This window comes from Rhinolophus sinicus, chromosome 18 (genome assembly GCF_057876585.1).
Source record: "Rhinolophus sinicus isolate RSI-liver-muscle chromosome 18, RSI-T2T, whole genome shotgun sequence".
In the NCBI taxonomy this organism is placed as follows: Eukaryota; Metazoa; Chordata; class Mammalia; order Chiroptera; family Rhinolophidae; genus Rhinolophus; species Rhinolophus sinicus.
This window is the reverse complement of record NC_142518.1, coordinates 84191474-84207348: the sequence shown is the minus strand read 5'-3', so window position 1 is coordinate 84207348 and position 15875 is coordinate 84191474. Positions and strand designations below refer to the sequence as shown.

The 15875-nt window shown below is 45.4% G+C and overlaps 1 protein-coding gene across 11 annotated transcripts in view; it reads right to left on the bottom strand.

Moving 5' to 3' along the window:
• The window catches only part of GRIA3 (glutamate ionotropic receptor AMPA type subunit 3), a 568173-nt gene extending 553648 nt beyond the window's left edge, over positions 1 to 14525 (bottom strand). For 5 of the 11 annotated variants that reach the window (XR_012493554.2, XM_074324303.2, XM_088795042.1 and 2 more), the window contains exons 1-2: positions 13890 to 14187; positions 12531 to 12689 (exon numbers count right to left, since the gene is read on the bottom strand). Coding sequence is in view for 10 of the 11 variants with exons in the window: in XM_074324303.2 (XP_074180404.1) it covers positions 12531 to 12689; positions 13890 to 13998 (268 nt within the window). In the remaining variant the exon portion in view is untranslated. Of the gene's footprint in view, positions 1 to 12530; positions 12690 to 13889; positions 14248 to 14300 lie in introns of those variants that run through there. The other 6 variants (XM_088795040.1, XM_088795041.1, XM_088795043.1 and 3 more) reach the window with 6 other exon arrangements.
• Positions 14526 to 15875: the final 1350 nt, after the last annotated feature.

Here is a 15875-nt window from a genome sequence, read left to right as displayed (position 1 = left end):
GAAAGTCTAAATAGGGTATTTACTAAGAAGAGGTTTTCTCTCTATTGTTCCCAGTAATTATAACTACCAGTCAATTGAGATTCCCTCAGTCAGTAAATTAGCTGCTAGGAGGAATTCGATAGTGTAGCTTAGAGATCAGAAATTTGCACCTTCCACCTCCTACCACCCCAAGTCCTGTTGCAAATGTTTTGTTTGTCCCACAGTACTTTAAAAAAAAATTGAATTTGAAAGTCTTGAGGTAAGGCTATGGACTCTCCAGAATGCCACAGGCCCTACCACTCCATACCTAGACCAATTTCCACATTTATATGATAAAATTGGCCCTCATGATCATTTCATATTTCAATCCAAGTTGAAATTGAGTCCAGGCTCTATACACAGGAATATCTCAGGTAGAGTCCTGGCTTCAGTAATTAGCCAGCTGTCTGACCTTGAGCTAGTTGCTTATATTTTGAACCATCTCTGATTCATACTTTTAAATATAAAATGGGGATGAGAATGCCTCCTTTCTATCGATGTTGTGATGATTCCATGAGATAAGACGTGTAAAATGCTTAGTGCAGTGTCTTCCACATAGTATGGTTTAATAAATGGTAGATGTGGTTATTATTAGCTCAGTCTTGGTTTTACATACCATGTTTCCCCGAAAATAAGACCTAACTGGAAAATAGGCCCTAGCATGATTTTTCAGGATGACATCCCCTGAACATAAGCCCTAATGCATCTTTTGGAGCAAAAATTAATATAAGACCTGGTCTTATTTTGGGGGAAACATGGTAAGATGTAGAATAAGTTACTGACTCCAGGTGATGAGCATACAGTATCATATATAGATGATGTATTACAGCACTGTATGGCTGAAATCTATGTAACTTTACTAACAACTGTCACCCCAATAAACTTTAATCTTTTTTAAAAAAAATTGTTGATAACAAGGATGGCACAATGAATGCTATATAACTGATTGCAATATATCTATTTTTAATAAACGGGTTGGCATTGCCATGACATCTAGTTTATAGCATGGCTAAGGACCAATCATTAGGTAACAAAGAAGGGAAGAAGCATTGTCAAAATGAAAATAATTTTCTTGTTTCTAATTACCATCTCAAAGAGGATTTTTGCTTTGTTTACCTCTGAGATTGTAACTTGAGATGGGTCTCATTTCTTTCAAGTCTTGGATTTCCAACCTGAAAGCCAAACTCACTAATGCTTACATGGGCCAACAGCACCTCACTTACTTACAGAAGTAACATATGTGAAAGTGCCTGGTGCAATGCCTGGTGCTTAGTGGGCAGTCAACAAGTATTCAGTCTGAATCCATTTATTTCTGTTTGCAGTATCAAGGCTTATTAACCTAGAGATTCCAAAAATGAGTGTGTATTAGAATCACCCATAGAGCTTGTTAAAAAGGCCTATCCTTATGTTTTCTGATTTAATACATATAGAGTGTGACCTAGGATTCATATGTTTAATAAGCATCACTGGTGATTCAGATACAAGTGGTCGAATTCAAAAAAATACTGTTTTAAACCAAATAACAATTTATTTGGAAATAGCAATGAAATATGAGAGTATTTGAGAATCTGTAACAGGTTCTGGCTGACTGTGGCTGTCAATGTCCTTTCTACCTAAAATTTACAAAGGTGTTCACCCACACAGAGACCCTCAACCACATTTCCTCAGTTACTCCTCTGTGGGATGGGCCTTGATCCCTTCCTGTCTCATCAATTGCTGGGAGCCTGATCCCTTTTTGTTCAGCTGCAAGGATGAGGGCCCTGGTTGCAATGAGTGATTGGCAAGGTAGACTGGCCAATCATGGATAATTAAACAGGGACTATTTTTTATTGCAACATTTTCTTAAAAGGTTAAAAAAATTCTCACCATCCTCCATCACAAACTGATTTTACTTCTGAAAATATCCCACAGTAATTGTGAGGAATCCAGAGACTGAGATCACCAATTATAGCAGATAACCATGCACGACAGAGGCAACAGACCCACTACTATCAGAAGAGTGTGACTTGAAGGTCAAAGACAACTAAAATCTTAGTGAATAAACTACCAGAATTTATCCATGAAGGTCACATGTTGCAAAATAGGCATTTAAGGTGTATTTGAGGGACTCTTCCTCATCTTCAAGGGACTCTCAGTGCCTCTTGAATGCACATCATCCATTTGGTGTCCCACTTCCTTGGACAGGTGTCTTGTTCTGGGTCACTCACCTGTCTTGGAAAGCCTCCTCTGAGGATCCTGTAAGGTAATAGGTGGTAATCTGTTGCAAGAATTCTGGTAGAACTATTAATGACTGATAAGGATTTAACTCATTCCAGATAGCATGCTTACATTTTAGCACAGGCTTTCAGTGCAGTAACACAAATAAATGAATTCATGGAATTTCAGACTAACGACAGACTGATGGGGGGCAATATTTTGGGTAATAAGTTGCCATTTGGCAGTCCTCAAATGATAATAGATAAGCTTGTAATGACTTCACTGGAGCAGTCCTCAGCTCAGCAGCTCAGATATGTTGGAAAGTGATATTACTTCTCTTCCCTCCCCTCTACCTCACAATGAGTGTCTGCCAGAGGGTAAGGGGGGCGGGGGGTGGGGAGTGGGAGATGAGGGTAAGGGGGATCGAATATATGGTGATGGAAGGAGAACTGACTCTGGGTGATGAACACACAATGGGATTTATAGATGATGTAATACAGAATTGTACACCTGAAATCTATGTAATTTTACTAACAATTGTCACCCCAATAAATTTAATAAAATAAAATTTAAAAAAAAAAAAAAAAAAAAAAAAAGAAAATGGAGTCAATTTTTCAGGATCTTAGGGAACCAGAATTCGGATTATGTTGTACATCTTGTTTTTAACCCTGCTGAAGGGAAGTCAGACAGCTGAGAAGCAGATGCTGCGTGCCTCCTTCTGGCATGCCTTGACCTAGAGAAGCAAAGTGGAAAGGCAGTTGGAATTGCGTGCTCTCTTGGGCAGATTGTTTCTAAAAGGGACACTTTTGGGTGTGGCAAGAAGCCAAGATACAGCCATCTTGGCTGATGAGCTACCTTCCATCTCAGCCTGCTTTCTAGTCTCCATTTCAAATCTCTACAAAAAGCAACTCTACGCAGATGCTCTCATCAGACATCTAATCATGCCACCTACAGACATGGCTGAAACAGACACAGGTTGTTGGGAATATAGTAGGTACATCCTTGAGTCAGAATAAGCTAAATGCGTGTCTTACAGAACCTTCTGTGGAAGGCAAGAAGGTACAAATGTAGATAAGAATTTGTTAGGGAGAGCTGTTTACTTTAGTAGTCAGTCTCTGTGCTCTGGACTATTCTTACTCAAAGTGTGCTTTGAATACCAGCAGCACTGGCATCACCTGGGAGCTTGGTAGGAATATAAATTCTTGGACCCCATCACAGGCTTATTGAATCAGAATCTTCATTTTAACAAGATCCTCAGGTGATTGATGTACACATGAAAGGTTGAGAAGTGTACTGGACTGAACTGTGCCCTATAGAGTTAAGGCAGGGGTGTCCAAACTTATTTCAACATTTTTCACCAAGGGCCATATGCGGTAAAATACACAAACAGCCGGGCTATTCACTTGAGGTGAAGTACATATTGCCTCACCTGGTTTATTTAAGTAAACTAAATATGTTTTTGGAATTTGCTGCGGGCCAATTAACAATGGATCATGGGGCACAGTTGGCCCGCGGGCCGCAGTTTGGACACCCCTGGGCTAAGGGGTCATTACCAGCTATGTTTCTTCTCCTCATCGTTATCTTTGCTCTTGTGCCTCCTCCAGATAAGGACAAATGATTGTTCTATTGAGGGCAATTGCTAAAGAATCCACGGGCAGTTAGGAACTAAGAAGGGAGGTCTAGACTGAGGGATATAAACATTTACTTCTCTGACCAATGCTCAAATGAAAATCCAGACAAGAGTATTCTGGTTATTTCTATTGGGAGGGAAGCTGTGGGGACAGAGCCCCAGAAAGCAGTTTCCAGGCTCTCGGCCTCACGTGGAGGAGTGCTGGCTCGGGTAGTAGATGGCCGTCAGCTGTGGCTGATTGGCCGTCAGCTGTAGCCAGTTAGCCAATTAGCCGCTAATATAACTGTTGCGGCTACGAAGGAGAGCGGAGGAGAGGAGGAGAAGAGAGAAGGATGGGGGCTAGCAAGGAGATGGCGGCTGGGCTGGTAAGCGTGGATGGCGGTTTGCGGACAGTGTGGATCCAGCCTCCAGTGAGAGTATAGTGCCGCCAGAGAGAATATAGTGGTATGACTCCCCTACCTACGGCTCCGTGGGTGTTCCTTTTTGGCCTCACCATAACCTGCGTTCTTGTATGGGGAGCGGGAGCAGAGACCCTGCCAGACTCCCTGCACGACAAATGGCGCAGCGAGCAGGGTATAGTGCCAGCCAAAGCTCTCCAAAGGACGGTGGAGCAGTTTGTGTGTATGAACACTCAGTCTGAGGAAGACCAGGAGGAGCAACTGCTGGAGAGCTGGACTCCCGTGGAGGGGTGGGAGGACGTGGACGGTTCTCCCACCCGCACAAGAAAAGCCATGCAGCTGCTGGAGAGATGGAGCCCCGTGGAGAGGTGGAAAGATGTGGATGGTTCCCCAACCAGCACAGGCCGGAGAAAGCGAAGGTCGTTGTGGCCCTGTGGGCTGGGAAGTTCCTGCTCAGGCAGCCCGGATGCAGGACTTATAGTCCCAGGAGGTAACACTGGCTGAGTCCTCCGTGGGAGATGAGGGTGAGGTCCAGGTCGTCCCTCACCCCCAGGACAGCCCTGGCGAATGACTATGGACTATGGGGAATTGCTTTCCATCCCTAATTTAATGGACCGCTTGACTGTTTGTTTGGGAACTGTTGTTAGTGGAACTGGGGGATATTTGCTTTTGTCTCTTGACTGGCCGCCATTGAGAATATGTAAGCACCTTGATTGTGAGTCGCTGTTGTTCCAGCAGGGTACTCTGAGAGGCACAGAGAGAGTGGCAGTGCCCTGAGAGCCCTGGCTGAGTCCAGGAAGTCTGGCTGAGCCCTGAAGATACCCTGGCTGTGCCCAGGAAGTCGGGCTGTTCCCAGAGAGAGTGGCAGTGCCCTGAGAGCCCTGGCTGTGTCCAGGAAGTGTGGCTGTGCCCACAGAGAGTGGCAGTGCCCTGAGAGCCCTGGCTGTGTCCAGGAAGTGTGGCTGTGCCCACAGAGAGTGGCAGTGCCCTGAGAGCCCTGGCTGTGTCCAGGAAGTGTGGCTGTACCCACAGAGAGTGGCAGTGCCCTGAGAGCCCTGGCTGTGTCCAGGAAGTGTGGCTGTACCCACAGAGAGTGGCAGTGCCCTGAAAGCCCTGGCTGTGTCCAGGAAGTGGACACACAGAGAGTGGCAGTGCCCTGAGAAATCCTAGCTGTGCCCGGGGAAACTAGTGGTACCCTAAGAAGTCCAGGAAGTCTGGCCGTGCCCAGAAGCACTGGTGGTGCCCTGAGAAACCCTGGCTGTGTCCGGGAAGACAGGTGGTACCCTAAGAAGTCCAGGAAGTCTGGCCATGCCCAGAAGCACTGGTGGTGCCCTGAGAAACCCTGGCTGTGCCCAGAGAGCCTGGCTGTGTCCAGGATATTGCATTCACCTTCAGGCTCCTCGCACAGGTCCCCTCGCGGAAGACGCTTGTCGCGTAGATTGTGAGGCGAGAGCCTGTAGGGGTGGAGTGTGGGGGCGGAGCCCCAGAAAGCAGTTTCCAGGCTCTCGGCCTCACGTGGAGGAGTGCTGGCTTGGGTAGTAGATGGCCGTCAGCTGTAGCCAGTTAGCCAATTAGCCGCTAATATAACTGCTGCGGCTACGAAGGAGAGCGGAGGAGAGGAGGAGAAGAGAGAAGGATGGGGGCTAGCAAGAAGATGGCGGCTGGGCTGGCAAGCGTGGATGGCGGTTTGCGGACAGTGTGGATCCAGCCTCCAGTGAGAGTATAGTGCCGCCAGAGAGAATATAGTGGTATGACTCCCCTACCTATGGCTCCGTGGGTGTTCCTTTTTGGCCTCACCATATCCTGCGTTCTTGTATGGGGAGCGGGAGCAGAGACCCTGCCGGACTCCCTGCACGACAGAAGCCAAAGTACACTTGAGACAAGGCAAGGAAGGGATGGAGGGAGTCAGGAGAAGACACTGCTTGGCTAGGCTTCCAAGTCCCTCCAAAACTACCCATTTAACGTCTGTGAAGGGGATGTTTCCTCATAATCATTGCATTCCACATGCTATCCCAGGGAAAGAAAATTCAGTCTGAGATCCAGCTTCCCTACTACCCCTCTCTCCCTCTCTGACCTCCTTTCCATGCCAGTGCATCTCCTGCCAATGCCCACATAGGCATAATCAGACTCTACAACAGCCTGCTGTTGTTTTGTAATACATATAAAAGTTTACACTTTCTGAAAACCATATTATTGAGGAATGACTGACATACCAACAAGCTGTACATATTTACCTCCTTAAGAAAAAGAATTTCTATGAACTTTGGTTGCTTCTCAAATTACCCCAAAGGCTTTTAAGTTCAACATGGTGTAGCTTCACCTGCCCTATGCCTTGGGTGTACTTACACCAAACCTACCATGTACAGGTAGTTTTTTACTTTGGCCTGTAGAAGTCTTCCATGACCAGAGCCAGGTAATCTTTGGTTTGGGTAGAATGAACAGCCACTCTGTGCGTCATGTCCAGAAACACCCCCATTTGAGTATCTTTCCTTGAAATTGAGGCATTTTGGTTTCTATAACAAGCACTCCCCTGTTAGCTATATCAACCCACTTTTCAGTCACTTTCAGCTAGATTCCTATATTAGATAAAAAGCTATCGACCTCAAAGTAGAGTGCAGGCCCTGAGGAGGATGGACCAAGAACAGAGATATTCTGATGGAAGAGCATTAGGCCTACAAAAGTTCAGAGCAGGAAACCATTCTTAGGTAAGTTTATTGTGGATGGGTTGCCAGAATCAGGGGCCAGTCAGAGTCCAGCAAAACGGCATAAGCTAGGTAGACACAGCATGAGCGGAAAATAATGGCAAGAGGAGGTAGAAGTGTGAGGAGGACAAATCCTGTCCATGTTAACCTTTTGCCAAGTACTGACCTCTTTCAGGGGCTACTGCCCTAGCTCAAGGCTCATCCTACATATAAGCTCAGGCTATTTGTAGCTGTTCGTCCGGAGCCCAGACATTTCCCAAAGAGGAAGGGAGTTCCTTTTGTGTCTTTACAGTTCCCACACTCCTGCTGAAGTATACCAATCACCCCTAGCTAGGTTTTAATTGCACTCTCCTGTGGACATTTCATTGAATTAGACCCAAAGTATCAAAGCCAAAGGAAGAAAGTTGAAGCTTGATTTTTTAATGAAATCAGGTAAAGTATGCAGATAATTTTCCTGACCTTCTGAGAAGATAGAAAGTTTATGGAAGTTCCTTCAAATATATTTGCAGTCTCAATCTAAGAAGTTTAAAGTTAAATCATCTGAATAAGCATGCTATTCCTCTCCCCCAAAGTTAGGAATTCTATCTTTTAAAATTCTGGCCCTCTCTTAACATTCACGCATCCTTTTAATCCTTTAGCCAATTGTATAAAAAGGACAAATCTCTTATCCACAAAGGAAAACTAATAACGATGCCTTGGCAGCTTCATTTATTTTTTAATCTGTTAAAATGAAGCCATCCAATCACCTCTGACTATCCATAATAATAAAATTTAAAAATATACAGGAACCAAAAATATATAATAAAAATTTCAACCAGCCCCCACTACTCTCATTCAATCCTGGGGGGGTAGGGAAGGAAATGCAGCATTAACGAAACAACCTCTGATGGAGGCAGAAGTGAGGGATATAGAAAACGTTTCATTTTAAGGAAAAAAGTTAAAATTGCTGAGTTGAAAAAAATGTAGCTTATTTTGCAGTAAGCATAGAGAACAAAACAGTTTTCTTTGTTCCTTCCCCTCAAACCCTTGCTGTCTCCCCCATCCCCCTTAGAAGATCAACAGGAAGGTGCCTTATAGGGGAGATATACACATTGCTCAAAGCTCACCTTTACAGTCTGCTGATTGTCATCTATTTTTATGGCCCAAATGAACAGCATCATGTTCCTCCCTCCTCTCCACATAAAAAAAAAAAAAAAAGATGGAAAGAAAAAATAAACCTTGTGAGAAGGGAACTTAAATCTTTGACTGGCAGCACTGAGGCAACCTCTTACTGCTTCAGTAGGCTAAGCCAGCCAGCCAGAGGGGCTGATAAGTGAGCTAAGCCAGTGAGCTTATTGAAGACTGGCCAGCACAGAGTGGAGAGGGAGAGCAGCAAGGGCGCAAAGATAGGGAAGAGCAGGGGGGGGCGGGGCTGGGGCTGGAGGAGTCCACTGTTGTTTAGTTTGTAAAGATCTGTTTGAGGGCAGAAGCCATGATACTGCATGTCTTCACCCTGGTTCCAAATATTAAATGAAAATGACAAACACGAAACAAAACAAAACCCACCAAAGAGCAGAGAATAGGATCAGGAGAGACATTCCCTTTCCAAATGGACTTAAACAGTTAAATGGATCCTGGCAATTAGATAATTAGATTGTGACTCTATGGGCAAGAGATGGAAGCCTGTCTCAGCTAAGTATACTTAGTAACAAAATGTGCTGTTATAAAAGCAGTGTGCTCTCAGTTAGCAGGTATATTTCAAGTGGCTCAGAAAAAAAAAAATAATGGAATAAAAATTTGCAGTTGATGAGTTAGATTTACCCAGCAAAATGGATTTTGCATGGGGCTCCATTAGAGCCTGTACTCCTAAGTCCCACTTTCAGTCCCACCATCACTTGTGCCTCTATCAACAGATTTTTATTTAAGCCAATGCATTTAGAGCACAATTCCATGGCGAATAACCTTTAAGGTTACATTTTCCTTTCCCTTGCTTCTTGCAAACAGTGCGTAATCCATGAGCACATTTGTTGTCTGTAAAGGTGTACAACAGCAATTTTTGCAATGACAGTGCAGAGAGGGAATATGAGATCTGTGTGCTAATGAGCTGACACTGCAGAGGCTGGGGCGATGTAATGTGGAGTGCACTACAAGTGCACAGCAGAAAGACACAGGAGGGGATTTCAAGAGAATTGGAGGCATTTCCTGAGGAACCAGGGCAGCAGAGCCGCACCAATGGGACCCAGCAGTCCTTAGGTGTTTCCACATCTCCAAAGCACTAAAATAATCAACTCTGTTTTTCAAAGAACAGACATGTAACTTAAAATGTATGCAAATCTCTTTTCATATATACTGATTATGTGTATATGGGTGCTGGTGTGTGTATGTGAATGTATGTATCCTGAAATCATAATATTCACACCGTCCTTCTTTCTGGGGTTATCTAGCTAAATTGGAAAGTAAGGCAGCAAACTCAATTAATCCCTGTGAAATGAGAACATGTGTTCCAAATCAGCACCTTCAAGCTGAGATCCCAAATGAACCACCTTTCAAAGCCAGAGAGGCTTTTATTGGCCTCTTAAGAAACAGAATGAAGTTTGAGTCTGTCTTTAGCAAATCTCTTGGGGGTTGTGCAAAATATATATATTAGTTACTGGTGAAGAAACTGATGCCTGGGATTCATTGCAGGGAAACCTTCTATATACACTGTGGGAAAGGATGTGGAGGAAGAGCAGAGAGCAGGGACACAAGGAAGGCATTACCTTTTATTTATTCTTTGGGTATTTGTTTACCTGCATAACAAAAGTGTGTGCTGCCCCAGGATTGAGGGTGCAAAAAGATCATGGGAAGAAATCAATTCTAGTGCTAGGGGAAACTGAAACTAGAAATTCTGAATAGGAACAGGGGGAATTTTCTTTAATTTTTGCCATCCTATTCCATATTGAACCAGATAGGAGAGGTGGGTGACCAGATTTGGACTTATCTGGGGTTTTCTTAAATTCTCCCTATGCCTCCAGGGAGGGGCAGGCCAGAGGATCCAGGGGTCTTTTTCTCTGCACAATAGTGCAATCTATTGGAAGAATGGAAACTGGGATCACCTGCCAGGCTCCAGTACTGAACTATTATTATTGCTGACATCTGAGATATGTGATCTTCCCTTCCATAAGAAAAAGAACAATTAAAGCCAGGGGAGAAATGAGATATACTTCCAGGGCTTTCCTGGCCCTGTGAAATTGTTTTCTGCATTTAGAGACTATCATGTGGTTAGACTAGTCATCTTCTCAAACTAAGCTTCTAGGCAGCAGCTGCCCAGAGACAGCTTTGAGAACAGGCCCCCACCAAATGATAGTGACATTCAGAGAAGACTGTTTCCAGGACCAGAGAAAATGACAGCTTTCCTCCTCTGTCTTCTGAGCTTTAAAGCCTGAGAGTGCAACAGGCAGCTGGGTACACATCACTGGTTTCTGGATATTTCTCCTGTGTGTGTCAGTGTGTGCATATAAGTGTATTTGGCATAACTAAGGGCAAAGACACTTTTTTGTTTCGTCTTTCTTGTTGCTTAGTGAGCCACACCTCTTATCCCACATTTTCAAGCCCCAAACCATAAACCAGCCTTGTAAACTTGCTAGCGGAGGTGCTGTGGATTTAAGGTGCATGTGAGTGTGGGGGGAATTGATCTCTTTTCTTTGCATGGTTGTTCCTCTATTGCCCTTAGAGTTAAGGCATTAAGACAATGAAGCATAAAATGGATAACTTACTGCCTGTTCTCAAGCCTGAGCTTTTCATATGGCAATGATCATTTCCTGATTGCTCCTTGAGTACAGGGTTCCAATGGCCCTGAGCTGGAGGGTGTCAATTTGATTTGACCATAAAAATCAGAACTAAAAACCTTGGAAATCAATCATTTCTGAGAAGTCGGCTGGCACTCTTATTCCAGTCCTCATCAGAGGAAAGACACTAAAGTCAGTTGAAATATTATTTGTTAATAACAAAAAACTATTTGTTATTAACAACAATAAATTCTGGTAGTTTCACATATTTGGTCTTAAATCTATTCTAATTGATCCTTAGGAAGCTGCATTTGAACATCAGCATCTTGACAAGATCAGCGCTACAAGATTAAGAGTCAGCTGTGTGTTGTAAGTGCTATAGGGACAGGCTAGGATTACTGAAATAAGATGAAAAGTATAGACAGACATTTTGTAACTTTCACTCTTAGCTGAAATTAATAAGTTCCTATTTTCATCAATGTCAGAAAGGCAAAAAATGTCAAATACAGAGTATCTCAGAACATGTTCATATAAGGATCTGTACCTTCAGCTAAAATTTTCTTAAAGGTGATAACTGTCACATTTCTTGCAAAGTACTTCACTCCCATCTCCTTGACCTAAGTCTTCAAATCCAAGGAGCCTGTGACTTTGGAGACCCTTTCAACAGTTTTTGGAAATCATATATCCTTTGAGACAGAAGAATTTGAAGAAAGTCATATATAAAATTTCACACAACTGAACATAAATTTCTCCTCTGAATGAAAGTCAGAAAACAAAAATCGCAAACTCTACTGGCCATAAAAGCAAAACATATTTATGCCATTATCAGCTTCATTGCTGTGAAAACTTTTAGTGAAATAAGCTTAGATGAAGAATTATCAGTCTTCCTCATAAAACATTCCACTCAAGAAAAACCTGTATCCAACAGGCTGTCATTTGGGTTCCTGTGGCTTTACTTCTCAAAATGTCCCCTTTCCAGAGGAACCATCACTGGGGCACAACTAGGTATTTCAGAAATGGGTTTGGGGCTGATGAAATTCCTCCTTTTTGATATTCAGTTTCCCAGCTGCAATTCTTCCTCTTCCATCATGTGCTCTGAATTAAGAATTGTATTGTCCTTAACAATGCTAAGATAAACAACACGAGGGGAGACAAAACAAAAGCAGCTTTCCAAGTAGCCATCTAAGCACTATCTTCTCCCTTCCTCTCCGTTTGCCCAGCACTCATAATTTGTAATCAGATTGTAGTCCTATCAGAGCCTATTAGAGCTCTCACAGTAAGAAAGGTGATATTCTAGGACAGAAAGAGGCCAGGGAACCCAGCCTGATCTGTCCTTCAAGGTCACTTGTTTGCAGAATTTCTCATATTTGGCTCCTATCTATTATGCAATTGTCAAATTCAGCTCATTTCTACAGCCAGGCACTAGCTTTAACAGTCAAATGATGTACATCTTGAATTGACTAAATCAAGAGGCTTCTTTTTTTTTAATCCCATCTGAAGAAATTTCCCTGAACAACCATGCTATTTTTTCTTTCCCTTTTTTCAGAGAAAAAAAAAAAAAAAACGTGTGGGGGAGGGAATGCCAGTTTAGCAGAGAAGAAAATGAAACTTTTACATCAAACATTATTCACCACAGAGTTTTGTGCACTGCCTGAAGTCCCTCCCACAGCAGGATCTTCTTGAGTTGATTTATGCCGCATAAAACCTGGATTGACTAGAGCCGCTATGTCTACTGAGGCAATCACCCCTCCCCCCGCGCATATGCAGACCCCCAAACCCACAAACAAAATGCAAATGAGGTCCCCAAGGTCCCAAAGGGAGGAAAAGCAGATCTACTTACAAGCATTAGTCACAGAAAAACTATTGGAGGAATCCAAGTGATCTACGTGGTAATTCAAATGGAAGGGCTTCTCGGTGGTGTTCTGGTTGGTGTTGTATAACTGCACGGCAAAGCGGAAAGCGCTGTGCTCCTGCACGGTGTTTCTCATGAACAGTCCACCTATAAGCAAAAGGAACCGATATTTGGCTTGTGTCCCCCCAGGACGGGTTAGAAATTGGGAAGCACTACAGATACGAGATACGTCTCGATGGTACGTGTGAGATAATGATTGATTTTCAACCTGTGTGTCTTTCAAGACTCTTGTGAACACAGATTTTGGCCAATAGAAACCTGGTTTTCCTCTAGATTGAAGAGGAGGAGGAGAGGCTGGAGAGAAGGGGGAAAGGGAAAAGAGGGAAGAGGGGGCTGCTTTAGAGTAGAACGAGGGAACCAAGAGTGGGACTTGTCTCTTTCTAAGGCAGTGGCTTCCTCTCCACTGCCCCCACTCCCGACTCACATCTATACAAGATGGTTCATGTTTTCCTGGCGCAAAAGGAAAGGTTGGGAAGAAAGACAATTTCATTATTCCTGCTGCCCTATCCTGTTCCCCATAGCCACCCCCCCCACTCCCCCCACCCCCACCACCATGACAATACAAAGGTTTGGTTCAGTAATGGCAACAATTCTAACTTCTCGACTTGTAAATACAGACAGAAGCTGAGAGAACTCCTTCTCAGGGCCAGGCAGCGGGGCTCCAGACAGACACAGCGGCAATTCACGAAATTGTGGTCTGCGTGACTTCGCGGTTTCCTGGCTCACTCAGCCCCCTGTCTCTCCTTCACTCCTACTTCATCCGCCACCCACCCCAACTCCGATTGATGTCTGGGTCTGGGGGATCCAGAGTGGGTTTCCACCTCCCCCAGCACTAGCCTGTCTCTGGAGAATCGGAGACCTGGGACAGGACGCACCGGGCCGCGTTACGCGCCCTGGCGCGGCCAGACAGGCAGGATCACCCTGGGACAACTTCCAGCGGCGGCACACACGCCATGGCAAAGTCCAAAGCAGCGAGCGGAAAAGCCACGACTCTTCGCCCCTTTGCAGCCTCTCAGCCCCCTGCATGCCTCCCCTGCTCTCCACATCTGGGAAAAGCCGCAGTCCACTCCCCTCTCCAGCCCCAGGAGACCCCTCTCTTGTGCCGGATGCTCCCCAGACCGGCTAGCTCTTTGGGGCTCAAATCCCCGCGATTCCTGCAATGTCCCCGTCCCCAGTACCCTCCCCAGGCCATGCTGGACAGGGACCCGCGGCCGCAATAGCCACGCCAGAGCAGTGGTCTGGGATGCAGGAGAGCCTGACCCGACAGGCTGCCTAGCTTGTGCTTACCTATGCTGATGGTGTTGGGGAATCCTCCGTGAGAATGACCCAAAAGCCCCAGGACTAAAAAGAAGACCGCCCGAAACACGCTTTGCCCCATTTTCTTCTGTCTGGCCATGCTATGCCTAAAAGGAAGCTGACAAGAGCATGGGCACAACTCGGGAGTCGTCAAAATAATAACAGGAAAAGGAAAAGAAATCGCTGGTTCTTACAGCTCCTCCCTTCAACTTGTTCTCCCTCACTCTTCCTTTCCACCCTACACTAGTCTTCCTCCTCCACCTACTCTCTCTCTCTCTCTCTCTCTCTCTCTCTCTCTCTCTCTCTCTCTCGCGCGCGCGCGCGCGCGCGCGCGCGCGCTCTCTCTCTCCCCCCTCCCTCTGGCTCCCAGGCGTTCTCACACCCCCTCCCTGCCCCCCACACCTCACTTCTGTCTTCACACTAATCTGGAAGGCGGGTTCATTGGCTGCAAGCTCGCTTCGCCAAAGCGATCTCTCTCCCTATGAGACAGAGAGCGAGAGAGAGAGAGAGAGAGAGAGAGAGAGAGAGAGAGGCCTAAAACACAGAACAAAACAAAAAAAGACAAAACACCAAAAAATAGAGAAAGAGAGAGAGAGAGAGAGAGAGAGAGAGAGAGAGAGAGAGAGAGAGAGAGAAATTATAAAGAAAATCCGTGACTTCTCCAGAAGATGGTGGGTCTAAGGGGGGGGGGGAGGAAAGAGCGAAAAGGCTCAGCGCCTGTGAATTGGGCTCTTCCAATTGGGCGGGTAGGAGGATATTGATCAAAGTTGATCTGACGTGGAATTAAAGCCGCACACCGCTTAGTTCTACTGCAAACTGCAGCCCCCGACTGCAAAGCCTCGGCGGCGCTGGCGTTTGTCAACACGGGAGATGGCATTAATAGAAACATACTAGTCCTCAAGTGGACCAGCCTTCCAAGCTGCAACCGGCCCTTTACGAAAGAAAGAAAGAAAGAAAAAGAAAGAGAGAGAGAGAGAGAGAGAGAGAGAGAGAGAGAGAGAGAGAGAGAAAGAAAGAAAGAAAAGATGCATTGTCTCCGCCTTTGTATGTCTGCCTTAAAGAAGGGGTGGGGGTGGTTAGTGGTTACTCAGGAGTCTTTGTAGAGACTAGGAGAAGCAGTTCCCATCACAATGCGCCCGAACATGCTGCGCATGCCCGGTCCCTGCCGCTTGGTTTTTACAGCAGAGATCCGAGGGCGAGTGAACAAACCCCCCCATCCCCACAGCTCCAGGAGGCGAGTACCTCCCCTTCCAAAGTGCAGAACCGGGTGGAGGTGGGGAGGGGGCAGTGATGGGCACTGTGAGGCTGACTGCTTTGGATGAGATAGAAAATTATGTGCTTGGAGGTGGTAACTAAAAGGTTAATGAAAAGGATGCTCAGTCCCTCCTATGAAGGAGGAGAGAGGTGAGAATGAGCTTGGATGAGACGGAGATTGAAAGTTAAGGTTGGAAGAAATTATCCTTAGCTGCCTTGTTTCCTTGGTGTTGCCTATGGACATAGCAGCTTAGGCCCCTGACAGATGACCCCAGAAGGTTATCAATTCTCCCCCACTCTTCTTTCACTCTGTGCTAGAGGAGGAAAGAATCTTCCAAGTCAGGCAGTGCAGCTGGATCTCAGTTGGGGGTGGTCCCCTCTATAACATCTTGTGGATGAACCTCTTGGGTTGTAAACTCCTCTCCCCCGCCCCTTTCTCCAGTGGTGAGAAAAAAGCAGCCTCTTTATCTTCCAAGTCTTTCACTCCTACACCAGCTACTCTGGAAAGTGAAAGGTTTTATCCATCCCTACACCAGCTATTCTACTTTTCATATCCTCTCCTCCTGGTCTAAGTGGAAAATGAACCTGCTGCCAGTGTACAGCAAACTGGTACACGTGGGGCAGGAGATATGGGGAAGGGCCCAGGGGCCCAACTGGTACACCGATTACTCCAGAACTTTGGATTGGGCGTGACATAGGTTGGAGCCTAGAGCAGAAAGTTCC